At 40.4% G+C, this 26409-nt stretch overlaps 1 protein-coding gene and 1 long non-coding RNA gene across 4 annotated transcripts in view; both read left to right on the top strand.

Annotated features, from left to right (window-relative positions):
- Window positions 1-26409, top strand: part of LOC140739410 (uncharacterized) — a 972090-nt gene that overhangs the window by 846435 nt on the left and 99246 nt on the right. The gene's annotated exons all lie outside the window — the stretch shown is intronic.
- The window catches only part of sh3tc2 (SH3 domain and tetratricopeptide repeats 2), a 103216-nt gene that overhangs the window by 47600 nt on the left and 29207 nt on the right, over window positions 1-26409 (top strand). For all 3 annotated transcript variants that reach the window (XM_073067672.1, XM_073067673.1, XM_073067671.1), the window contains 4 exons: window positions 953-1051; window positions 9495-9622; window positions 12511-12616; window positions 14577-14720. In XM_073067672.1, coding sequence (XP_072923773.1) covers window positions 953-1051; window positions 9495-9622; window positions 12511-12616; window positions 14577-14720 — 477 coding nt within the window. The remainder of the gene's footprint in view (window positions 1-952; window positions 1052-9494; window positions 9623-12510; window positions 12617-14576; window positions 14721-26409) is intronic.

Genomic DNA, 26409 nt, shown 5'->3' with positions numbered 1-26409 from the left:
TGGGAAAATTAGGATTCCAAACATGTTATCATTGAAAAAAAATTAATGGACCTTACCTTGGTGAAACCATAACATGAAGTGGAAAGGGAGAAATTTGTTGTTGGTTGCAATATCACAATTAATGCAACCAAGTGTTGGGAATAGAGTACAAAGCCATACTATGTGAGCTTTCTGCACATGACTAAAGAAGAATTCCTAGTCAGATGTGTGTCTCTCAATGGGTTTAAGGGATTGTTCATGGAAATTTGTGATCTAATTCCTTCACTGCAAACTCCTGTAAGTTATTTTTTTGGCACTTAGTTAATGAGTTGACCAAAATGAAAAAGCGTTTTGAAATAGAGCTGTTGCAGATTGACTGAATATAAATATTAGTAGCCAAATTGAGAGTTTCTGTTTGGTACGATTCATGCCTGGCCCTGCCTGAAAGGGTTTTTGAAAAGGGACACTTCACTTGGCTTTCTAATAACTACCATTGTTCTGCTCAAATATGACAAATGGATGGTGCAAAGTCAAGAGGATAAAGTGGAAAAAAAATCATCCCACTGATCTAGCTGGTACAGTAAACGTAAACAGTCCCATGCACAGAAAATATTCCCAGGCACTATTCTGAGCATACTAACTTGCTTTTATGGATTTTGTTCACATTTTTCAACCCTTTACATACTGAGAACATCAGAGTAAACAAAACAAGTAAAATCAAGACAATATGAGACTGGTGAAAAATCAGATCAAGGCCTTTTTACGCTGCTGATGTACTACTCAGAAGATCATGAAAGGCATCTTCCTCAAGGCTGCACTTTGTTCAGTCTGCAGTGTTCACGTGGAAGGAAAAGCTAATGAAAAATGCAATATGCACAAATAACTATACCTTCTCCTCGGTTCATGTAGGAGCTGTAAATATTCATGGTTCATGTAATAAGTGAGAAAGTAATGTATTCAACATTTTTTTTAGGTAAATGGGAGCATCGGTCTGAATTGCAATCACCTGACCAGGACACAAGTTGTGAAGAGCATTTGCTGGGACCCTCTGTGAAACTGGAATTTCCTAAAGGTACTACAAATTATATGCTGCGCACCTTTAGATAACATGGTTTAATATGTTTTACGGACTGAAAAAAAATCAGTGTTTGCTATCATATACACAGCAGCAATGAAAAACTTATTTGTGGCAGCATCACAAGCACTCAGCAGTCACAAGAAGACATACATTAAATATAGATTATGCACAATCCTTACAAGAAAGCAGACAATTAGAACAAAAAATAAATCAGTCCATTTTAGTACAAAGTAGTTGTACTGTTGCTAAACTGTGGTGATTATGGTTGTGCCGGTTGGTTCAAGAGCTGAAAGGACCATAAAGGTTGAAGCAATAGTATAAATGTATGAAATAAAATCCTATCCAGCAGGCACAGAAGAGGCAATTCAGTGTAGGTAAGGGCAGAGAAAGACCCTCCTGATTACACAGAAGCTAGTCTTTCAGTGACAGGAATTAAACAGACGAAAACAAAAATCATGTTGCTGCCTGTTATAGAGACCTTGAGGAAATTTTAAAAGCTGTGAGGTGACACCATTCTATTTTATCCTTAATTGTGTTCAAACTCAGTAAGAAACTCTATGCAACACACACAAAATGCTGGTGGAACGCAGCAGGCCGGGCAGCATCTATAGGGAGAAGCACTGTCGAGACGTCTCCCTATAGATGCTGCCCGGCCTGCTGCGTTCCACCAGCATTTTGTGTGTGTTGCATAGTTTCCAGCATCTGCAGATTTGCTCGTGTTTGCTTTTTAAAGAAACTCTACACAGATTGGAAGCCAAAGACTCCATAACAGTGCTTTGATATTCATGGCTGACACCTGATTATGCCTTTCAGACATGAACAAAAAGGAGTGAGGGGTCAGTAGCTGAACTTCATCCATAAATATTCATATATTGTGGATAACTTTCCTTGGACTATATTCGTGTTTATCTATTTATTGAGATACATCTTGGAATAGGCCCTTCTCGCCCTTCGAACCATGCTGCCCAGCAATCCCCTGATTTAATCTAAGCCTAATCACAGGACAATTTACAATGACCAATTATCCTACCAACCCATACATCTTTGGATTGAGGAAAGAAAGCAGAGCACCCAGAGGAAACCAACATAGTCACGGGGAGAACATACAAACTCTTTACGGGCTGCGGGAATTGAACTCAGGTCACTGGTACAGTAAAGCGTTGTGCTAACCACAGTGCTACCATGCCGTACTTTCATATTACACTGTCCCTTTCATATTGTCGATAGTCAGGTCTTGAAAAGGGAGGAATTCAACTGAATTTTTAGAGGCCAAATTATCACTTGTTCCCACTACAATAATTGATCACGGTCCTCTCCTGGGCATCCACTTGACACTGAAACAGTTGGTTTACAACTTTCATCCTTGACACGAGATGATTTTCTGTTTATGTATCTGTATCAAGTATTTTTCTTCAGCAACATCTTGTGACCTTTCTCTCACTCAGATCATCTGCACTCAATCCAGAAATTTGCATCTGCTTCTGTCGTCTCGTGCATCCATGAGCATCCTCTCAGGGTCTATTATCATGGAGTTGACGTCATTCACAGTTCAATTGCCCATATCTGAACTGACCCCAAGTCCTGTTCATCTGTGCTCTCTGACTTATGTTAGGAATGCTTTGGTTTTAGAATTCAAGTTCTTACCTTTAGATCCCTCCCAAAACCCTGCCACTCTTTAGCATTGATCTTGTCCCTAAATAATCTGCATTCTTCCAACTTCAAGTTAGATCATCCCTCTAATCCTTTAAATCCTGAGATTCTGTCACCACTGCCAATGCCTTTCTTTTTTGAGGTGTCCCTCAAAATGTGTCTTTTTAAATAATGAATTGTTGCACTGCTTTTATAGCTAATTATGGAAGATATGAAGTAGTTAAAGGCATAATGCGGATCGAGAACTTTGATCTGAAATGTTAAACAGGCTTTTTTTCTGCTGAATGTTTCCAATGTTTTGTGATGTCAAATTTTATTTGTTGACAATGTTAATGCTACTATGCAAATACATTTTGTTGCTACTTATGGCAGTAATAGAATCTAAAGCGATAAAAGCATGTTCTGGTCTTTTTTCATCGTGCAAGTGCACAAGAGAATGTTATGAGTACTTTTGAAGTAATTATTACTGTCAGTTTAACTGCTCTGAATTGTTGGCATAAAATTAGAAATGTAGCTGACAAGACCTGATGATTCCATAGGCTATGACTTGCATTCTGTGCATCAGAGGACAGTTCTTGATTATCAAGCTTAACTCCCATAGCAACATTTTTTTTGAGATTCGGAGTGCAGTTGGTGTTATTGATTCTCACTGTTGTGTTTGCATTGTGCATGAATGATTGATCAGCAGCCACTAATCTATTTCCACCTCTGCTCTCTCTGTTCTTTTGCCTTTTGAGGTATGTTTAGTGTGGCATCTCTAATTATTATATCCTTGGTCGAAGTCTTTTGCTGAACTGTTGACTGAAAACATCCCAAAAACATACTTTGAATTGAAGATACCCTAACGTGTTAGTTAACTACAGTCTATTGCTCTGGTAGGGAGCAAGTATGGATGTGAGGAACTGATTGGTTTATTTCTGTTTTGCCACTGATTTATGGTCCCACAGAATATAATACCTCCCACCCAAATGCTGCATTTCCTGCTATTTCCCTTGAGTTTAGACTAACTCGTTCAATTATGAAAACATAATGTGGCCAACCATGTAATTAAGCCAAATGCACTATTAATTAGTGGATGGCACTTCAATCATCACTAAGTGTTTTCTCAAAACTTACAAACTAATTTCCTACATTCCTTCAATTGCTTCTTGCATCACTACTTAGTGTGGCAAAGTTTCATTCTTAACAGCACTGGGTTTGTGGCTGGCTGACTGACTTATTAACATTCCCTGGCTGGCAAAATGGTCTATGCAGCCTAATTGCTTGCAATGTAGCCACCTTCAAAATAATGGAATCAGGATATAGGGTAAGGTGACAACAAGGTCTTTGCAAAAAGCTTCTGGCAGAACTTTGACAACTGGCTGAACCACATTTCCTGATAGTTAAATTTTTAAAAAAACTATTCAAAAAGTAGTAGAAATGTTAACATAAATATTAGACAATAAAATGTATAATAAGGCCATAAGACGTAGGAGCAGAATTAGGCCATTCAGCCCATCGAGTCTGCTCTGCCATTCCATCATGATTGATCCCGGTTCCCACACAACCCCATACACCTTCTCGTCATATCCTTTGGGATGCCATGACCAATCAGGAATGATCAGGAATGATCAACTTCTGCCATAAATGCACACACAGACTTGGCCTCCACCACAGTCTGTGGCAGAGCATTCCACAGACTAATTTCCTCCTTCCCACTGTGCTAAAGGGTAGCCCCTCAATTTCGAGGCTGTGCCCTCTGGTTCTGGATACCCCCACCATAGGAACCAACCTCTCCACATTTACCCTATTTAATCCTTTCAAAATTCAGTAGGTTTCAATGAGATCCTCTTGCATTCTTCTAGATACCAGTGAGTACAGGCCCAAAGCTCCCAAATACCTCATATGTTAACCCTTTCATTCCCGGAATCATCCTTGTGAACCTCCTCAGGAATCTCTCCAATGACAACACATCCTTTCTGAGATATGGAGCCCAAAACTGTTGATAATACTTCAAGTGCGACCTGACTGGAGTCTTATAAAGCCTCAGCATTATCTCCTTGCTTTTATATTCTATTCCCCTTGAAATAAATGCCAACATTCCATTTATCTTCTTTACCACAGACTCAACCTGTAAATTAATTTTCTGGGGTCTTGCACAAGGACTCCTAAGTTCTTCTGCACATCTGATGTTTGAAACTTCTCCCCATTTAGATAAAAGTCCACACTATTGTTCCTTTTACCACAATGTGTTATCATACATTTCCCAACACTGTATTCAATCTGTCACCTTTTTGCCCATTCTTCCAATTTGACTAAGTCCTGCTGCAATTGCATTAGTTCCTCAGCACTACCTACCCCTCCACCATAAAGCCATCAATTGCATTATCAATATCAGTGACAAACAATGTGAAAAGCAGCAGACCTAATACTGACCACTGAGGAACACAACTAGTTACTGGTAGCCACCAGAAAAGGACCCATTTATTCCCACTCACTTTCTCCTGCCTGTCACCCATTCCGCTACCCATGCCAGTATCTTTCCTGTCTTGCCATGGGATTTTATCTTGGTAAGCAGGCTCATGTGTGGCACCTTCTCAAACGCCTTCCGAAAATCCAAGTAAATGACATCCACTGCCTCTCCTTTGTCCACCCTGCTTGTTACTTCCTCAAAGAACTCTAACAGATTTGTCAGGCAAGATTTCCCTTTACAGAAGTGATGCTGACTTTGACCTATTTTATCATTAGACTTTAAATACCTCGAAACCTCATGGTTAATAATAGACTCCAGCACTTTCCCAACCACTGAGGTTGGGCTAACTGGCCTATAATTTCCTTTCTTTTGCCTTCCTCCCTTCTTAAAGAGTAGAGTAGTATTTGCTATTTTCCAGTCCTCCATGACCATGCTAGAATCATGTGATTTTTGAAAGATCATGAGCAATGCATCTGTTATATAAGATGATCAGAGGCATTGATCGTGTGGATAGTCGGAGGCTTATTCCCATGACTAACATGAGAGGACACACTTTTAAGGTGCTTGGAAGTAGGTACAGAGGAGATGTCAGCTGTAAATTTTTTACGCAGAGAGTGGTGAGTGCGTGGAATGGGCTGCCGGCAACGGTGGTGGAGGCGGAAACGATAGGGTCTTTTAAGAGACTCCTGGATAGGTACATAGAGCTTAGAAAAATAGAGGGTGGGTTTCCGGTGATGTCATCATCGAGAATAGCAGCTTAAGTCACTAGCTCCTCCGGAAAAACGCATATTAAGCCCCGTTTACCCATCAAATATAGTATTTTTCGAAAAATATTTGAACTGAAAAGAGGGGCAAGAATGGGGAAAAAGAATGGAAATAAAAAGAGCAACACTGTGGAGCCTGCAGCCGAGAGGAGTGCAGGGAGCGGCTCTCCTACCCGACCGCGTGCTAGCGAGGCGGACGCTGGGCCTCGTCCAGGCGAAGCAACGAATATGATCGAAATCCTGAAAGAGATAAGGGAGATCCAGAAAAAATAAAGCAGCAGCTACATGATATTAAGTCGGAGCTCGCCAACGTCAATCAAAAAATAGCGGTGGCAGAGACTCGAATTGAGAAGGTGGAAGATCGCGTTTAAAACGTTGAATGAATACTGAGTAAGACGATAAAAATATTAAATCACCAAGAAGGTAAACTGCTTGACCTGGAGGGAAGATCACGGCGGAAAAATATCAGAATCTACAATGTTCCTGAAGGAATGGAGGGCTCGCTTATGATGGAGTTTTTCTGAAAGTTGCTGTGGGACGCGTCGGAGCTTCGCTCAAATATGGAGCTGGAAATCGAAAGAGCCCATCGCTCGCTAGTCCCAAAACCTACCCGGGATAAGCCACGTTCAATAATAATTAAATTCCTTCGGTACAGCACCAAGGCGGAGATTCTGCGAAGGGCCTGGGGTAAGAAGAGAGTGTTTTTAAACGATAAAATAATATATTTCGACCAAGATTACCCCTCCCCCCACGGTCCTGCAGAAACACAAAGAATACTCTGAAGTAAAGCGAGTACTAAAGCAAAAAAAGATTAGATTTCAAACTCTGTACCCTGCTAAACTTCGAGTGTTTTATGACGACGGGATGCGGTTGTACCAGATGGTGGAAGAGGCGACTACAGACATGAAGGCCAGAGGGTTGCCTGTCAGCGTGACCAAACTGAGGGAAAGCCTGGCAGAGGAATTATCCCACTCTGCTTGGGAAATAGTGCGAGAATCGAGAAGGCAGGAGACGGGAGGAGGCCGAGAGAAGTACATCAGGAAGAGACCGGGAGTTACCCAAAGACGATCCTCACCCCCTTCAGAAGAGCCATAAGGTTTGGCTAACTTTAAAAATGTTGAGAAGCTAAACGGAAGCAAAAGTAGATGATGATATACCTATCTCAAGAAATACTTATTATAATGTGGATTTTATATTACTTAGTTGTTATTCTTTATTCGCTCACTTACTCCTTTTTCCCCACCAAAATTAGAATATATATATGTGCGCATATGTAATAAATATATATATAGGAGTACACAGGGAAATCTTTTCTGTGTAATGGATTTGTTCACTGACTTTTATGAATACTGCAGTGGGGGCCCTCAACTCACAAGTAGGAGGGGTTATCCCCCACAGCTAGACATTTCCTCTAGCTCAATGCAGGGTCATCTACTAGAGACCTCAGCCTTGGAATCACACATTTGTTGCCATTTGTGTTATTATTTGCGTTTCTTGGTTCTTATTTGTTCAGGGAGTAGATCGATTAAGTTTTATTCTAATTTCAATGATACATTGACAGATAAATACAGATGGCTAAGGACAAGGTAAAATTCTTTTTTTTTTAATGTCAATGGGCTATTAAATCCAATCAAACATAATAGAATTTTATCCAAAATGAAAAAAAGAACAAGCCCATGTAGTATATTTACAGGAAACTCATTTAAGTGATAATGAGCATAAAAAACTAAAGAGAATGGGCTTTACTAATTTGTTTTTCTCCTCATATAAATCAGGACATAGGAGAGGAGTTGCTATTCTTATCTCAAGTAAGCTAAATTTTGAAAAAGTATTTGAAATGGGAGATAAAGAGGGCAGATATATTTTGGTAAGGGGGAATTTAGACGGAAATTCAGTTACTCTATTGAATACATACGCACCCACGGGAAGTGATATTGGTTTCTTTCAGAAAATTACTGATATGGTAATGGAAACAGAGGGTCTCCTGATATGTGGAGGAGACTTAAATTTACAATTACAACCAAACTTAGACTCTTCCAATAGAAAATCCTATGAAACAAAATCTTTACCTCAGAAAGTTAATATGCTTTTTGAGGATGTTGGTTTAATTGATATATGGAGGGACCTTTTCCCTGACAGAAGGGATTACACTCATTATTCTGCTCCCCATTCTGTATATACAAGAATAGACTATTTCATAACATTTGGAAAAGACAAAGACAAAATAAGCACCTGTGGAATTGGGACAATAACCATATAACCATATAACAATCACAGCATGGAAACAGGCCATTCCGGCCCTCCTAGTCCATGCCGAACTCTTAATCTCACCTAGTCCCACCTACCCGCACTCAGCCCATAACCCTCCACTCCTTTCCTGTCCATATACCTATCCAATTTTACCTTAAATGACACAACTGAACTGGCCTCTACTACTTCTACAGGAAGCTCATTCCACACAGCTATCACTCTCTGAGTAAAGAAATACCCCCTCGTGTTTCCCTTAAACTTTTGCCCCCTAACTCTCAAATCATGTCCTCTCATTTGAATCTCCCCTACTCTCAATGGAAACAGCCTATTCACGTCAACTCTATCTATCCCTCTCAAAATTTTAAATACCTCGATCAAATCCCCCCTCAACCTTTCTACGCTCCAGTGAATAGAGACCTAACTTGTTCAACCTTTCTCTGTAACTTAAGTGCTGAAACCCAGGTAACCTCCTAGTAAATCGTCTCTGCACTCTCTCTAATTTATTGATATCTTTCCTATAATTCGGTGACCAGAACTGTACACAATATTCCAAATTTGGCCTTACCAATGCCTTGTACAATTTTAACATTACATCCCAACTTCTGTACTCAATGCTCTGATTTATAAAGGCCAGCGTTCCAAAAGCCTTCTTCACCACCCTATCTACATGAGACTCCACCTTCAGGGAATTATGCACTGTTATTCCTAGATCTCTCTGTTCCACTGCATTCCTCAATGCCCTACCATTTACCCTGTATGTTCTATTTGGATTATTCCTGCCAAAATGTAGAACCTCACACTTCTCAGCATTAAATTCCATCTGCCAACGTTCAGCCCATTCTTCTAACCGGCATAAATCTCCCTGCAAGCTTTGAAAACCCACCTCATTATCCATAGATGTAAGTGACCATGCATCTGTATATTTATCTGTTAATTTTGACCTACAACCAAAGAATACTGTTGCACTACAAAATGGAACTAAAACTAGGACTAAGGGACATAGCTTCAAGATTCAGTGGAGTAGATTTAGGATAGATTCTTGGATAACTTACCAGAGAGTTGTGAATCTGTGTAATTTTCTGCTCAAGGAAGCAGCTGAGGCTAGCTTGTCAAATATGGTTGGACATTTTTGCATAGTAAGGGATTTAAGGGATATGGGGAAAAGTTAGGTAGACAGACTTGAGTCCACGATCAGATCAGTCATGATCTTATTGAATGGCAGAGGACTGATGAGCCAAATGGTCTACTCCTACTCCTATGTTCTTGTGTGTTGGAGAAAGCTGTATAATGTTGGTCTGATTTCTGTGTTTATTTTTTCCAGATGTGACATTATCGTACAGTGTTATCAGACAGAAATCTGGACTTGTTGATCATGAGCTTCAAGAGGCAACAAGAAGGAGGCTGTGTATTTTAGAAAGTGAAACCAAAGATGTCCGGGTGCTTTTTAATGTAAGACGTCTGTTGTATGGGGAAATATAGTTGAATACCTGCGAAGATAAGAATATGATACAAATACGTTAAAATTTGTCAATGGTATTCTCAAGGAAAGTTGCAAGATGGGGGGGGGGGATGTCACACCATCACAGGAAAGGACAGTTGTCATTTTTTGGCAGGGGAACAGATGATAGTTTATATACATATCTTGACTATATATTGTGCATGGTACAGAGGAGCACTTTTTTAACTGCAGTCTGAAAATAGGAAAATAAAGAGTATGTGCATCCTTACTCTGTGATCATAGAAATTAAATTCCTTTAATATCCCAAAATTCTTTTGGTGACTCACTGTTATGCAAACAGATATAGTTGCAAGCAACACAACTTTATCCTTACTAACATCCCATTTCCAACTTCCCCTCCTATTTCAAGATTCCTGAACTTTCTTAAATTACAACAATATGTAAGTCTACCTTCCTTATGTTGGTAAGGAAAGCTCAGTTAAATAAAAAATTGGTATTAACAATGATGTACCATAGTTCTGGTTAGTGCAAAATCAGGTCTACACCTTTCCTTTAACCTGTAACTCTTCCAGCAGCATAAAACATTCAACACTTGATTTCTCAAATCATCTGATCCGGTCTCTTAAATATCCTTCCACCATTAATTCCACCATTGGAAGCAGTGCTTCGAGCATTCTAACACTAACATCCTAAAATTAATATCCGAACATTACCTAACACTTTGAGATTTGCTCTCTGAAATACTTCCACTTCTCTTAAAGACAAGAGATTCTGTAGATGCTGGAAAACCAGAGGAACACACACAAAATGCTGGAGAAACTCAGCGGGTCAGGCAGTATCTCTGAAAATGAATAAACAGTGAAATGTTTTGGGCCAAGGCCCTTCATTAGGACTGGAAAGGGTGGAAGAGGAGGAAGGGGAAGGAATGCAAGCTATGTGAAAGGTGAAGCCAGGTGGGTGGGGGAGGGGGGATGAAGAACAAAGCTGGGTGATAGGTAGAAAAGGTAAAGGGCTGGAGAAGAGGGAAACTGATCGTAGAGGGGAGCGAACCATGGGAGATGGGGAAAGAGGAGGTAGACAGTTGAGGAGAAGAGAAGAAGTAAGAGGGGGTCAGAGTGGGGAATTGAAGAAGAGGGAAGGGGGAGGTTGAAAAATTACTGGACGTTGGAGAAACTGGTGTTCACTGCATCAGGTTGGAAACTCCCAAGACAGAATATGAGGTGTTGCTTCTCCAAACTCTGAATAGCTTCATCGTGGCAGTAGAGGAGACCATGGACTGACATGATGGAATGGGATTGGGGACTGGAATTAATATGGTTGTCAGCAGGAAAATCCTGCTTTTTCTGGATTTTGTGTGTTTCCTTATTCTACTCAGTTTGCTTTCAAAACATCTTTTGAATATTTTGGCAGCTACCTGCCATCTTCTCATTTGCATTAGAATTTGATTTTTTTGGTCACATTTCGCAAAATTCTTTCAAATATTTTTCTACATTAAAGGGATGAAATGTGCAGTACTGTGTAAATGTCTTAGGGAGTCTAAGACTTTTCCACAGTACTGTAGTAATTTTATGTATTGCACTTTGCTGCAAGGAAACAAATTTCATGACATATGTGAGTGAGTGATGATCAATATGATTCTCATATGGGTCTCTATTGAGGACTGCAAGTGGGAAAGGTGCAGGGAGAGGGGAATCATGGTTGAGAACATTGGAAGAGAGAGGGGAGGGAGTGGGAAGCAGCTGAGATATATCCTGTAATGACCAGTAAACAAATTGTTTGGAATCAAGTAGCCTTACCTGGTGTCTCAGGGCTGGGTGTGTCTGCACCTGTGCCACCCTCTCAACCCTGCCCTGGCACTCTTTCTCTGCCACCTGTCCTCCACCCTTGCAATTCCCAAAATCCTTTGCTCCTGCCAAATTCATTCTCTCTCCCCTTATAGACAAATACAGTACTGTGCAAATGTCTTAGGCTAAGAAAGTGCCAAAGACATTTGCACAGTATGGTAAATAATTGCCAGCCGTCAGAACAATCATGTGACTACTATGCTTCGAAATACGTAAAACATGTTTATTAAAACATTGTTGCTGAAAGGTGAAAGGCGCAATTTGGCTCTCACCAGAAGGATGTGCAGGAATTTACACTGGAAGGCTGTTAGGGAGTTATATTCTGGAAGACATGTCTCAGTGATCTTGTATTGGAAGCCTATGCCCGACTTACCTCTGATCCCCTGATATGCAGTGTATAGAGTACATATGAAGCAGTATATATAGGCGTGTAAAATTTTTACTTGGAATTTCATTTGGAATATGCTTAAGAACTGACCAGGACTTCAATGAGATTGGGAGGAACATATTGCATTATTTAATTTCTGCATACAATTAACAATCATCAAAATTTAAAGCACAGTTACTATCAAAATATGTAAATAGTACTCAACCTTGAGATTCATCTTCTTGCAGGCAACAACAAAACAAAGAAACATAATAGAACTTGATTAAAGAAAACCCCCCACAAAACAAGGCCAGTTAAACATCCAGTGATGTGTGTGTGGGGGGGTGGGGGGGTGGGGGGAGAATAAGAACAAGTTGTGCATACAATTAAAAAGTAAACAAATAACATTAACCCCAGAGCCCCTATCCATGGGGTCGCTGAGATGAGCTGGTCCAGGAGCCCAGAGTCAGATTAGCACTGAAGCGCCTTGAACGAATCATGCAAATAGTAAAAGAAGTAAAAAAAAATGATGCTTTGTTGCAGAAATACTATTTATTTAATCCAGCTCTTGGGAAGCAAAGTGGATTTGCAGAGCTTGTGTTGAGAAATATCCAATAATCCCTCCTGATTTATAAAATACATTCTGCTAATGCTTTTAATTTTGCAGGAATTGTCATCAAGACTGGTTTCAGTTCATGCGGAGAAGGACTTCTTTGTTCTCACCTTTAAGACTGTTGAGGAAATCTGGAAATTTACAACTTATCTTTCTCTCGGTATGATGGTTTATTATTTTTGAGAAATAATACGTTTAACAGCATTACTTGTCAATGGTGTTCTGTAGAATCCAAAGGGAAGAAAACCGGTGCACTGGCGGGACAGCAGAGAGGGAGAAGCAAACAGTACTTTGCACATGATGCCATTGTCTTCTATTAAATCTGTGCCAGTTAGCTGCTAATGAAAAAAATGTTAACTGCTGAATGTTAAAATTGCCGCCTAATGCAGTTTTGCAAGGATAGATGATGTAGAGGAATTAATAGTCTTCAGATGCCTTCACACATTAGGCCTTTGCCAGGAATGTGGCTACTACTCTGACATGTTTTGTGTAAATATTGCAAAATTTGTTCTCTCGGAGGTATGCAAACAGCGTGTTAACTTGTGACAGCAGTAACATCAAATGAGCATTTCTGTAGTTCAGTCCTTTGTCTGATAGCTATGATTAGTAAAAGAAAAAATATGCAAGTTGCCTCCAACCTTTCGTGTATTTTACAGAGGAAAAATGTTTATCCAGTGCAGGAAAAACCTTACTTTTGAACTGATATTAAAATGCACAAATAGGTTTTTGGTTTGTAATATCATCTTTACCCCAGTGTCAATTTGCTGCATTACTGCACATGGAGAGAGCTGTTTTCTGGCTGCTGTTAATGGGGACTTTCATGTGCTGCTTGTGTTTTATTTTAGCAGGTGGTTAATGTTTCCCTTGAGATCTTGATGCAGACAGAGAAAATCATTTCTCTGCAATTTGTAATTTGAGAGGTATCAAATATACATTTTGGAAACTGAATCTACATTTGTATTATTCTTTGTTTAGCAAACACTAGTCTGTTTATGCAACTTACGACTGTTATCAAAACCAACACTGCCTTACACTATTGTAATTAAAAATATTGGCATTGTGTTGGGTTTTCTGTTGGGCTCATTGCCTGAATAGCAATCGAGGAAGGCAATTCAGAAACTGTAGAGAGCAGTAAGAGATGAGGTTAGGATTTCATATATATTGATGAATGAGACATTAAAGATTAAAGAAATTGATTGCTTTCTGTAGTGATACCACTCTTCCTGTAGTGCTTCCAACAATTCATTTTCTTATTATTTCAGTCCTCCAGCATCTGTAATACTTCATTTTTTGATACTTAGGCTAGCATATAGGACAATGGAGTCTATTATTCAAAGAGGCTGGAACATTCTCCATTGGGATGCCAAAGACCAGCCAAAATATTCCAGGATATGATGTAACTATTTAGCAAAGGGGTTGTGGTACTAATGGAGGGATTTTTCCACTTCCAAGACCGTCAGATCTTGTAAAGTACTCATGCTGTTTAGAATTGGACAGAAAATCTTTGTCAGCAGGTTAGCCAATGAATAGACCTTTTTTAATATTTGAAGTGTTGGATATTTTTGAACCACTTTGGTGTCCCACACTGGCTGTCTGACTTGCTGAATATTTCCAGCACCATGATGGGAATTTTGTTGAGTGAGGTCAGTCACTTGCATTTGCCATGAAATCGTATTTTTGTCCAGTGTTTGCATCATATGCATCCTGCTGATCAAGCCTGTGCTTGGACTACATGACCTTGATAATTTAAAAAAAATAACACAATTGGCTTGATGTATAGGACAATATGTCTATTAATTTGTAGGCAGTTTGAACTTCCTTGTTTACAAATATTTAGGGACGTCAAAATGGGATCTATTTTCATGTTTATTATCCAGAAATCCTCACAGAAAATGTGCATATGTTGTGGAATGGATATTACAGTGGTGTAGTCCAAGGAGGAATGTTTTCAAGGTCACAAAGAAAAAGTAGCTACTTAATTTATCTAGTGCCTCCAGGAGAAGAAGGACCTTGACTGACAACACAAGTTTTGTTTTTGTTCTATTGATAGATTGCCAGACTCATTAGAAAATTGTTCAACATTTAATCGCATCGTTATTAAAATTCAACTGTTCCTCTAGGGTTTGTTGGTCGCTGTTTGGAGAACTTGTTGTTGGACCAACGTTTCTGGTTGAATGTGTCGCTAGTGGAAGATGTGAGGATTCAGGTTGAAGTGAATGAAGCACATTTTTCATTGATGTATCTGGATCTTCTGTTACAGGAAGGTAAGATAATGAAAGGTGGATGTGTGAAACCAGGGACTGGCATTCAATTTAAAAAAAATGAAAACCAACAGGGTTAAATAAATTCAATTACATTTTGCTTTTTTTATCTATAAATCCACATTTCAAAATCTGGTTCCTTTGCCTGTTTACCAGAAAATTAAGATTTTCTGCTTAATCCCAACAGAAAACAGGAAATTGTATGTGGAAGCCAAAAAACAGGTTCTTGTAAATGTAAAGACTTTGCTTCCTGATGTAACAATTCTATAATTCCAAGGCTGAAGTGAACCAATTGGCATGATTTTAGCTATTACCCTCTGTATGTAAAGGAAAATCTGAAACAGCGCTATGATGTTGTATAGCTTTGCACAAAGTACATTTGGCTTTGGAAGTAGTTTACTGGCCAGAGAAATGTTGCCAAAAGCATATTGTTAATGATTTGCACTTAAAAAGTGCAGTTTATGTAGTAAATTATCTGTGGCCATTTCATAGGTATATTAATAGCCAGAATTTGAATCTGAGCCACACAGACTATTAAGGCAGCTATCAAACAGCTAGGTCAGTGAGGTCACTTAACAATGGCCTAAAGAAAGAAAGTGCAGAGAACTAAGAGAGGATTTCAGAGTATGGTGTCTTGACGCTGAAAGCATAGCTGCCAGTGTAGAAATTTAGAGAAGTTTCCTGATGATTACAAATTCCATCAGTGGAGTGGTACTGTTAAATTTCCCTCTGCGTGGTCCCCGGAAAGCCAGATTTGAGAATTTTCCTCCATGCACCTTATGATTTTGTCACATAAAACAGATCCTTCTCAAGTTATAGCAATTTCTGCTTCTGTAAGCTCTTCATAACCTGAGCAGTTCGCCAATTGGAAATTCCCAGGTGGCAGAAGATTTCTGCAGTACCACAGCACCCTGTGAATTCATCCTGACACTTCCCCATGGGCTGTACAAATGTTGTGCATTCGTAAACTGGGAAAGACTTTGAGAAGGATTTATTGTCTGTGGAGATTAACGGCATTTCATCTGGTGCTGGCAATCTGGATGTCATAAATAAAGAATGATACACAAGCAAAAGTAGGTGTGCAGCTATGACTAAAAGTTTCGCTGGCAGAAAATTTATGTAACTCTACACCATTGATTCAAGATTTAAGGTGCCAGTTTTACTTCTGATTCAGTCTACCAGCGGAAACCTTCTAATGTCATTGGCACTGTTTTGAATTTTTAGGCTTATCACAAAAGCCCATAAAATTGATAGTTTGCCAATGTCCTGTATTAAAGTTAGAAAATTCTAATAGAATAGATATTCTACTCTTTGGTCAAAGGCTTTCCTGAATCAAAGGCTACTGTCTGTGTATAGTCTGCATATTGCAATTTGGGGCAACATTCTGAAAACTACAAGGGCAGTTTACCCTTGAAACTCCGGACTGAATTTTATTATTTCATCAACATTTGTAAAAGAAAAACAAATTGAAATCGTGTGCATATAAGTTTGTTTTTACCCAAGGAAGTTAATTGATTATACAACAAAGCTAATTGTTTGCGAAGGGAATTCTACACTCAGTGGCCAGTTTATCACGTACTCCAGTACACCTTATTAATGCAAATATCTAAACAGCCAATCATATGGCAACAACTCAATGCACCAAAGCATGCAGACGTGGTCAAGAGGTTCAGTGCTTGTTCAGACTGAACGTCAGAATGGGGAAGACATGTGATCTGATTGACTTTGAAGGTGGAATGATTGTTATTGCCAAATGGGTTGGTTTGAGTAACTCAGAAACTGCTGATTTCCTGGAATTTTCACATTCAACAGTCTCTATAATTTACAGAAAATGGTGTGAAAAATAGAAAAAAAGCATCCAGTGAGCGGCAGTCCAGTGGGTGAAAATGTTTTGTTAATGAGAGAGGTCGGAGGAGAATGGCCGGACTCATTCAAACTGGCAGGAAAGTGACAGGAACTCAAATAAACGTGTTAGTGACGTGTGCAAAAGAACGTCGAACCTTCTGCAGAAGCCCTCAAACGTACACTTGGTGAACACTTTATTAGCTACCTCCTGGTACCTAATAAAGTGGCCCCTGTGTGTATTACTTGTATAGTAATAAGGCAGGATGCACTAAAGTGACTTTTGAAGAAGTAGTTGATGTTGTATTTTCACTGGTATCTTTTTTTTGTTGTTAAGTCAGTGTAAGTTGCTGAGGATTACCAGGCTTGACTGAAACGCCAGCAGTAGGGAATGGTGTGGCCATTCCGTAGATTTGTGCCAAGTAATCTGCTTGGGTGGAGGAATTCACTGTCTCCATGCAAACTGGCATCAGAATACTATGTCACTACTTTCCATGACCTTTTATAGGACTTTACAGGGGTTGGGTTATTTCACATCCAACAGGGTTTGCTGCTAAAGGTTGCTAGAACAAAGTCAACTGTGTTAAAGACTGTTTTACAGAAATGTTGATATCTTTTGATGAAAGTGAAGATATAATTAGCGCCCTGCATTGTTACTAAGTTGCACGAGAGCTATTTTGCTCTTATTTATAAAGAATGAATTAGATGATGGACTGCTTGGTGAAACTTAGCGTAGAGTAGTAATTAATCCTTAAATTCATGTGCTAAACTGCAGTTTTATTATGTGTGAATTGTATTCTACTTAATGGAGCTGAACTTTAGAACGCGGCAGATAGAATTTAAATTTAAGACGCAGGAATTCCAGCAGCAAAATAAAAGTGAGAGGGGCTGGCTCCATTAAGTAATAACTTCCAACCTCATTCTTTATGAAATGGAAGGAGGAGCATTATTCCCAGCCCCTCCAACCCCGTCAAAGAACTTTAGCTTCTATTGTGAATTCCCTCTTTCTGCCTCAATCAACACATTTTTTGCATGTAAGCAGCAGTCTTTCACAAACTCCTTTTCTATCGGATTATTATTCTCTTCCTTCCCCAGTGGGACCCAGTCTTTCTCATTTCCTTTCTGATTGTTACTTGCTTCCAAGAAGGTACTGTATTCTGCATTGGTCACGTGTCTGAGGAAGAAAACCTTCCTCACTTTACTTTTATCAGTTTATTTGGAGAAACATTAGTCAGCCTCATCAAATCTTTATTTGTCTGACTGCAGGATAATAAGGATCAAATCTCAAGTGTGATAGCAAAGTGGCCAATCAGAAGATATGGGAGAGCCATATAACGTAACGGCTGCACCTTGACGTTACTCCTTTATTGGGTGTTTCCGTCTGTTGACCAAATCGACATGCTGGTGTGCTGGCAAGTGTTCAGCAGTCTGTGCTCTTTAACAATGTGTTCTGGGAATTGGGTATGTGGCATCCTAAAAGTAATGCTTAATGGAGGAAAGAAATTGACATAATCAAAGAGAGGGAGGAGATGAGGCAGGATGAGATGGGGATTCACAGGAAGTGAATAGTTATCCAGAGACCAGTGATTTTTGGGATGAGCTGTATCTTCCATCCCATGAGGAATGATTTAAGACAGACAACCTTTGGAGCCAGTAGGCATACCTTCATTTTACTGCTGCGTTTTCTGGCTCCTGGGATAACCAGCTCGTAACATAACAAATTTGAAGTTTACTTATTTTCCTGCTTTGATGATGAGTTGTTTGCATGACAAATTATCCATTACCTTAAAAAAAGCTGAGTGTACATTTGCAAAAGATAGATGACAGTTGTAAGGGTTAATATTAACTCACAGAAAATATTACAGCACAGAAGCAGGCCCTTTGGCCCATATAATCTGTGCCAACCCGTTAATCTGCTTATTCCTATCGACCTGCACCCGGACAAAAGCTCACATACCCTCCCATTCATGTCCCTATCCAAATTTCTCTTAAAAGCATCAAGCTCGTTTCACACTCTTACCACCCTCTGAGTGAAGAAGTTTCCTCTCATGTTCCCCTTAAACATTTCACCTTTCACCCTTAACCCTTGACCTCTAGTTGACCTCACCCAGCCTCAGTGGAAAAAGTCTACTTCCATTTACCCTGTCTGTGCCCCTCATAATTGTATATATCTCTATCAAATCTTCCCTCAGTCTTTCATGTTCCAGTGAATAAAGTCCTGACCTATTCAACCTTTCCCTTAACTCAAGCCCTCAAGTCCCAGCAATATTCTTACAAATTTTCTATGCACTGTTTTAATCTTGTTTACATCCTTCCTGTAGACAGAAACTAAAACTGCACACATTACTCCAAATTAGTCCTCACCAACTTATAAAACAATTTCAACATAACATCACAACCCCTATACTCAATACATTGATTTATGAAGGCCAATGTGCCAAAAGCTTTCTTTATGACCCTATCTACCTGTGACGCCACTTTCAAGGAATTATGAATCTGTTTTCCCAAATCCTCCTTTCCCTACCACAATCCTCAGTGCCTGAGCACTCACCACGTAGACCTACCCTGTGCTCCTTCAAAAGTGCGACACCTCACAATTGTCTGCATTGAGTTCTGTTTGCCGTGTTCCAGACAATTTTTCCAGCTGGCCCAGATCCCACCCCGGCTGCGGAACACTAAGCTGCCGGTTCTGTTCCTCCTGAAACTAAGATACTCTAATGGCCACAATTTCATAGTTCCACGTGTTGATTCATGCCATAAGCTCATCCATCACTACAGTGTTCCTTGCATTGAAATATATGTACGGTAGCTAAGAACATTAATTCCACTATGCTCAACTTTAGATTGCCGAATTTGTTGTTCAGCCTTCATACATCTTTCTCTACAACCACTCCCCTATCTGTACTGCTGCCCTGGTTCCCATCCCCTGTAACTCAGCAACTCAGTTGATGTGAATGACATGCATTTTAAAATGCTTCGAATACTGACCTTTGACAGCTTTATCATCTATGAGAGCATGCTAGGTTGCCGATTCTCCAGTGGGCCTCTTATTGATGAAAGTTGCTGTAAAATTATAGTTTGGCTTAGTTTATAGTTTAGCTTCTCCAAGCTAGTGGTCATTGTAAATGATATTGCCTGCCAGAGTGTCTGATTAGAGAATGTAACCTCATTTCTAGTAAAATTATTCTTTATTTTCGTAACTTGCTTGGATACATAGCACAATGCTCTAGTTCTGCATTAATTTAAGTTGCTAATAGTGATGCCAAAATTATAAACTCTATAGTTCTTGTTCTTCAATCAGCACAGGAGAGTAAGAGATCTTGGTGTGGTTGATCTTGTATTTTTTTCTGTTCTACGTGGGTCTCACATTTTTAATCTGATCAATTGCATTAATTTCTGGGTCAATAATATTCTGCAGATTGTATCATGTTGTTTATTTCAGCACTAAAACTTTTGGAACGTTTAACTTCAGAAGCCGAAGTATTGAGTAGTGGAGATAGGATGTTATGTTGAAGTTGTACAAGGCATTGATGAGGCCTAGTGTGGAGTATTGTGTGCTGATTTGGTTACCTAGCTACAAGAAAGATGTAAATAAGTTTGGAAGAGTACAAAGAAAAGTTACACAGATGCTGCTGGGACTGGAGGACCTGAGTTGTAAAGAAATATTGAATAGGTTAGGACTTTATTCCTTAGAACATTGAAGATCGAGAGGAGATTTGATAGAGGTATACAAAACTACGAGGGGTATAGATAAGGTGAATGCAAGCATGCTTGTTCCTCTGCAATTGGGTGGGACTACAACTAGAGGTCATGGGTTTATGGTGAAAGCTGTAAAGTTTAAGGGGAACATGGGGGGAAATAGTCTTCACTCAGAGGGCCGTGAGAGTGTGGAATGAGCTGCCAGCTCAATTTCAACATTTAAGAGAAGTTTAGGTAGGTACATGGATAGTAGGGGTAGGAATAACAATGGTCCAGGTGCGGATTGATGGGACTAAGCAGCTCAAATGATTCAGCATGGACTAGTTGGATTGAAGGGCCTGTTTCTATGCTGTACTTTTCAATGACTCTGTGATTCTATGTGAAGGCAAACATGCTTACTCACCAAAGGAATGAAATGATTGACTATTTCTAGCTTATTTTGCATTATTGTGAAGATTCAGCCGGATGGTTCCTAGCATGTCACACATCAAAGTTCAAAGTAAATTTATTATTAAAGTACAGAAATGTCGCCATAAACAGTCCTGAGATTCATTTTCTTATGGGCATACTCAATAAATCATAATAGAATAATAACCATAATAGAATCAATGAAAGGCGGCACTAACTTGGACATTCAACCAGTGTGCAAATGACAACAAACTGTAAAAATACAAAAAGAAAGAAATAATACTAATATATAAATAAGAAATAAATATCAAGAACACATAAGCTGAAGAGTCCTTGAAAGTGAGTGGATAGGTTGTGGGAACATTTCAGTAATAGGGGTAGAGAAATTGAATTTGGTTCAAGAGTCTGATTGCTGAGGGGTAATAACTATTCTTGAATATGATGGGGTGAGTCCTAAGGCTCCTATACTTTCTTCCTGATGGCAGCAGTGAGCAGAGAGGATTTGCTGGATGAAGAGTGTCCCTGATGATGGTTGCTGCTTTCCAGCAACAATAATTCGTGTAGAGGTGTGCAGTGGTGGGGAATGCTTTACCCATGATGAACTGGGCCATATCTAGTACTTTTGGAGAATTTTCCATTCAATTGCTTTGGTGTTTCCATACCAGATTGTGATGCAGCCAGACAATATACTCCCCACTACACATTTATAGAAGTTTGTCAAAGTTTTTAGATATCATGCCAAATCATAGAAACATAGAACATAGAAAATCTACAGCACAATACAGGCCCTTCGGCCCACAAAGCTGTGCTGAACATCCTCTTACCTTAGAAATTACCTAAGCTTACCCACATCCCTCTATTTTTCTAAGCTTCATGTACCTATCCAGGAGTCTCTTAAAAGATCCTATTGTTTCCGCCTCCACCATCATCGCTAGCAGCCCATTCCACACACTCACCACTCTCTGTGTAAAAAAACTTACCCTGACATCTCTTCTATACCTACTTCCAAGCACCTTAAAACTATGCCCTCTCGTGCTAGCCGTTTCAGTCCTGGGAAAAAGCCTCTGAGTATCCACATGATCAATGCCTCTCATCATCTTGTACATCTCTGGCAGGTCACCTCTCATCCTTCGTCACCCCAAGGAGAAAAGGCGGAGTTCACTCAACCTATTCTCATAGGGCATGCTCCCCAATCCAGGCAACATCCTTGTAAATCTCCTCTGCACCCTTTCTATGGTTTCCATGTCCTTTCTGTAGTGAGGCGACCAGAACTGAGCACAGTACTCCAAGTGGGGTCAGACCAGGGTCCTATATAGCTGCAACATTACCTCTCAGCTCTTAAACTCAATCCCATGATTGATGAAGGCCAATGCACCGTATGCCTTCTTAACCACAGAGTCAACCTGCGCAGCAGAGTTTGCAAACTTCTGAGAAAGTAGAGGTGCTATTATGCTTTCTTCATAATTGCTCTAATGGCCTGGGCCCATGATAGGTCTTCTGAAATACAAACGGTTGTAATAACACTGAGGAATTTAAAGTTGCTGACCATCTCCACCTCTGATCCTCTGATGAGGACTGGCTCATGGACTTTTGGTTTCCTTCTCCTGTGGTTAATAATCATCTTGGGTAAGAGGTAGTTGTTGTACCACTCAGTCAAATTTTCAGTCTCCTTCCTATATGTTGATTTGTCACCACCTATGATTTGGCCAACAAGAGTGTTTTCATCAGCAAACTAAAATATGACATTGGAGCAGCACTTAGCCACACAGTCATAAGTGTAAAACAAATAGAGCAGGGGACTAAGCACACAGCCTTGTGATGCACCTGTGCTGATGGAGATCTTGGAGGAGATGTTGTTATCAACCCAAACTGATTGGGGTCCAAAAGTGAGGAATCAAGGGTCCAATTGCATCAGTAAGTGGTGAAGCTAATTTTTGAAGTTTAGTGACTGATTTTGAATGAATGTTGGTATTGAATGCTGAACTATAGTTGATAAAAAGCATCCTGATATATGCATCTTTGCTGTCCAGATGTTCCAGGATTGAGTGAAGAGCCATTGTGATGGTATCTGCTGTGGGCTGTTACTCTGGTAGGCAAATTGGAGTGGATCCAAGTCACTTCTCAGACAGGAGTTGATATGTTTCATCACCAACCTCTCAAAACACTTTATCATTGGATGTAAGTGCTACTGGATGACGGTCATTGAGGCAGGTTACCACATTCTTCTTAGGCACTGGTGTCATTGATGCCTGCTTGAAGCAGATGGGTACATCGCACTACTGAAGTGAGAGGTTAATGATCACTCCAGCCAATTGATCAGCACAGGTCTTTAGCACTTTGCCAGGCTGGGCTGGATGCTTTTTGTAGGTTCTCCATCCCGAAGGATGCTCTCACGTCAGCCTCGGAGACTGAAATCACAGGATCACTGGGGGGGGGGGGGGGGGGTGGGAGTTCATGATGGTTTTGCCGTGGTTTGATAGTTAAAGTGAGCGTAGAAGGCATTGAGCTCACCTGCAAGCTAAGCTCCTTGTTGCTTGATTTAACTTTATAAGAGGTGATGGTATTCAAACTCTGGCACGACTATCGAGCATCCTTCGTTGATTCAAGTTTAGTTGGGAATTGCCACTTTACCCTTGAGATGGCTTTCTAAAGATCGTACCTGGACCTCTCGGATCTTACTTTGTCACCAGAATTGAATGCCTCTGATCTGGCTCTCAGCAGATTACAGATCTTACAGTTCATTCAGGGCTTCTGTTCGTGGAAGATTCTGAATAATTTTGTGGAGACACACTCATCTACAACTGTTTTAATAAAGTCCGTGACAACTATGATATATTCATTCCTATCCACAGATGAGTCCTTGAACACATTCAGTCTACCAACTTGAAGCAATCCCTCAGCCACTCCTCTGCCTCCTGTGTTGCCTCGTTCTCTGAAGCTTTGCTCTTTAGCCTCTGCCTGTATGCAGGTAGGAGAAAGACAGCCAAGTGACCTGATTTACCGAAATGCGGTCCGGGCCTGGAATGGTAGCCATATCTTAGAATAACAGTGGTCTTGTGTTTTGAGACCGCTGGTGCTGTTGGTAATTGGGAATTGTTCTCTTCAAACAAGCCTAGTTGAAGCCCCTGACTATGATTTTAAATGTGTTGGAATGGACTGCTTCTTGTTTGGAGATGGCATCATGCAGTATCTTAAGCACTTGGTTATAGTTGGCCGCTGGTGGTATTTAAACTGTGACCTGGATGAAGAACTGGAGAGATAGATTAGTAAATTTGCTGATGATACAAAGGTTGGGGGTGTTGTGGATAGTGTGGAGGGCTGTCAGAGGTTACAGCGGGACATTGACAGGATGCAAAACTGGGCTGAGAAGTGGCAGATGGTGTTCAACCCAGATAAGTGTGAGGTGGTTCATTTTGGTAGGTCAAATATGATGGCAGAATATATAGTATTAATGGTAAGACTCTTGGCAGTGTGAAGGGTCAGAGGGATCTTGGGGTCCAAGTCCATAGGGGACTCAAAGCTGCTGCGCAGGTTGACTCTGTGGTTAAGAAGGCATACAGTGCATTGGATTTCATCAATCATGGGATTGAGTTTAACAGCCGAGAGGTAATTCTACAGCTATATAGGACCCTGGTCAGACCCCACTTGGAGTACTGTGCTCAGTTCTGGTCGCCTCACTACAGGAGGGATGTGGAAACCATAGAAAGGGTGCAGAGGAGATTTACAAGGATGTTGCCTGGATTAGGGGGCATGCCTTATGAGAATAGGTTGAGTGAACTCGGCCTTTTCTCATTGGGGTGACGAAGGATGAGAGGTGACCTGATAGAGGTGTACAAGATGATGAGAGGCATTGATCATGTGGATAGTCAGAGGCTTTTTCCCAGGGCTGAAATGGCTACCATGAGAGGGCATAGTTTTAAAGTGCTTGGAAGTAGGTACAGAGGAGATGTCAGGGGTAAGTTTTTTACGCAAAGAATGGTGAGTGCATGGAATGGGCTGCCAGCGATGATGATGGAGGCGGAAACAATAGGATCTTTTAAGAGACTCCTGGATAGGTACCTGGAGCTTAGAAAAATAGAGGGCTATGGGTAGCCCTCGGTAATTTCTAAGGTAAGGGTGTGTTCAGCACAGCTTTGTGGGCCAAAGGGCCTGTATTGTGCTGTAGGTTTTTCTCTGTTTCGATGTTTCTAATATTTTGGAGGAGAACTCCCAATGTAAGTAGATCAGATGTCATTTGACTATTAACTGTTCGGCGTCAGGGGAACATGAGTTTGACAAAACTGCCATCTCAGACAGCACCACTGAGACTATCATGAAACACATGCCCTCACCTTTTGCCTTTTCTGAATCAGCAGTTTGGTTAATTCTGTTGATCAAGAAGCCTTCTTATCTGACTGCTGTATTTGGTGTGCTGGAAGAAAGCCACATCTCACTCAGACGTAGAATACAACGGTCTCTTATTTCCCTTTGATACAGCAGATTTGCACTCAGGTCCTCAGTTGCATTCTCACGTGACTGCACCTTTGCTAACAAGATGCTGAGTAGCGGAGGCTTCACCCCTTTCCAGTTCAGCCTGGTCTGGAGCTCTCCCCCCACCTCCCAACCTCGCTTCTGGCCATAGCGATGAACTTTCACCAACTAACAGTTGCTGTACTTGCTCGATCTGTCTAGGCCTTCAGAAGATTGTGAAATCTATAGGTCATTAGTTGATTTTAAAGTACTTTACCTAAAGGGACAAATGTATGTTTTAATAAGATTTTAATGCCAGACCAAGATCAAATACTGTATGTTGCTTTCTTTTTGGAGTTTTTCCAGAAGTGTTGGGTCAAGAAATTGCAGAAATAACTTTGGGTTCTTACAGGACAACTGTGCCTTACCAGCACAGTTCCAGACTTGTACTTACTGTCCACTTTATGAGGAACACCTGTACACCTGCTCATTTAATCAGCCAATTATGTGGCAGCATCTCAGTAAATAAAATCATGCAGAAATGGTTCAGTTGTTGTTGAGACTAAACATCAGAAAGTGGAAGAAATGTGATCTAATTTACTGTGAATGTTGAAAGATCGTTGGTGCCAGTCAGATTGTTTGCAATAACCCGGGAAAATCTGCAAGTACTTGAAATCCAAAGGAACACACACAAAATGCTGGAGGAACTCAGCAGGTCAGGCAGTATATATAGAAAAGAGTAAACATGGCATGAACATCAATTTCTTTAACCCCCACCTCTCCTTCACCATTCCCCATTCCTGATTCCCTCTCTCACCTTATCTCCTTGTCTGATCATTACCTCCCTCTGGAGCTTCTCTTCCTTCCCTTTCCTCCATGGCCTTCTGTCTTCTCCAATCAGATTCCTCCTTTATCTCTTTCATGTTCATGTGCACAAGCTGCCCTTAATCATTGTGGTAGAAATCAGTTTGTGAGGTGCTCTGAGTGTAGCTAATGTGAGTAACTGCAATACACTTTGTATATAAGACCATAAGATATAGGAGCCGAATTAGGCCATTTGGCCCATCGAGCCTGCTCTGACATTTCATCATAGTGGATCCATTTTCCCTCTTAGCCACAATCTCCTGCCTTCTCCCCATATCCATTCATGCACCATCAATAACTCACTCTGAGATGTAAGAAGCGAGATATCGGCTTTTATTGACTGGAAGAATGAACAACACTACATCCTGGAGAATGAGGCCGGGCTCAGGCCTCAATCGCCTTTATACAGGGGTTTGTGGGAGGAGCCACA

Source organism: Hemitrygon akajei, chromosome 15 (genome assembly GCF_048418815.1).
Source record: "Hemitrygon akajei chromosome 15, sHemAka1.3, whole genome shotgun sequence".
NCBI lineage: Eukaryota > Metazoa > Chordata > Chondrichthyes > Myliobatiformes > Dasyatidae > Hemitrygon > Hemitrygon akajei.
This window is presented reverse-complemented; position numbering and strand designations above follow the sequence as displayed.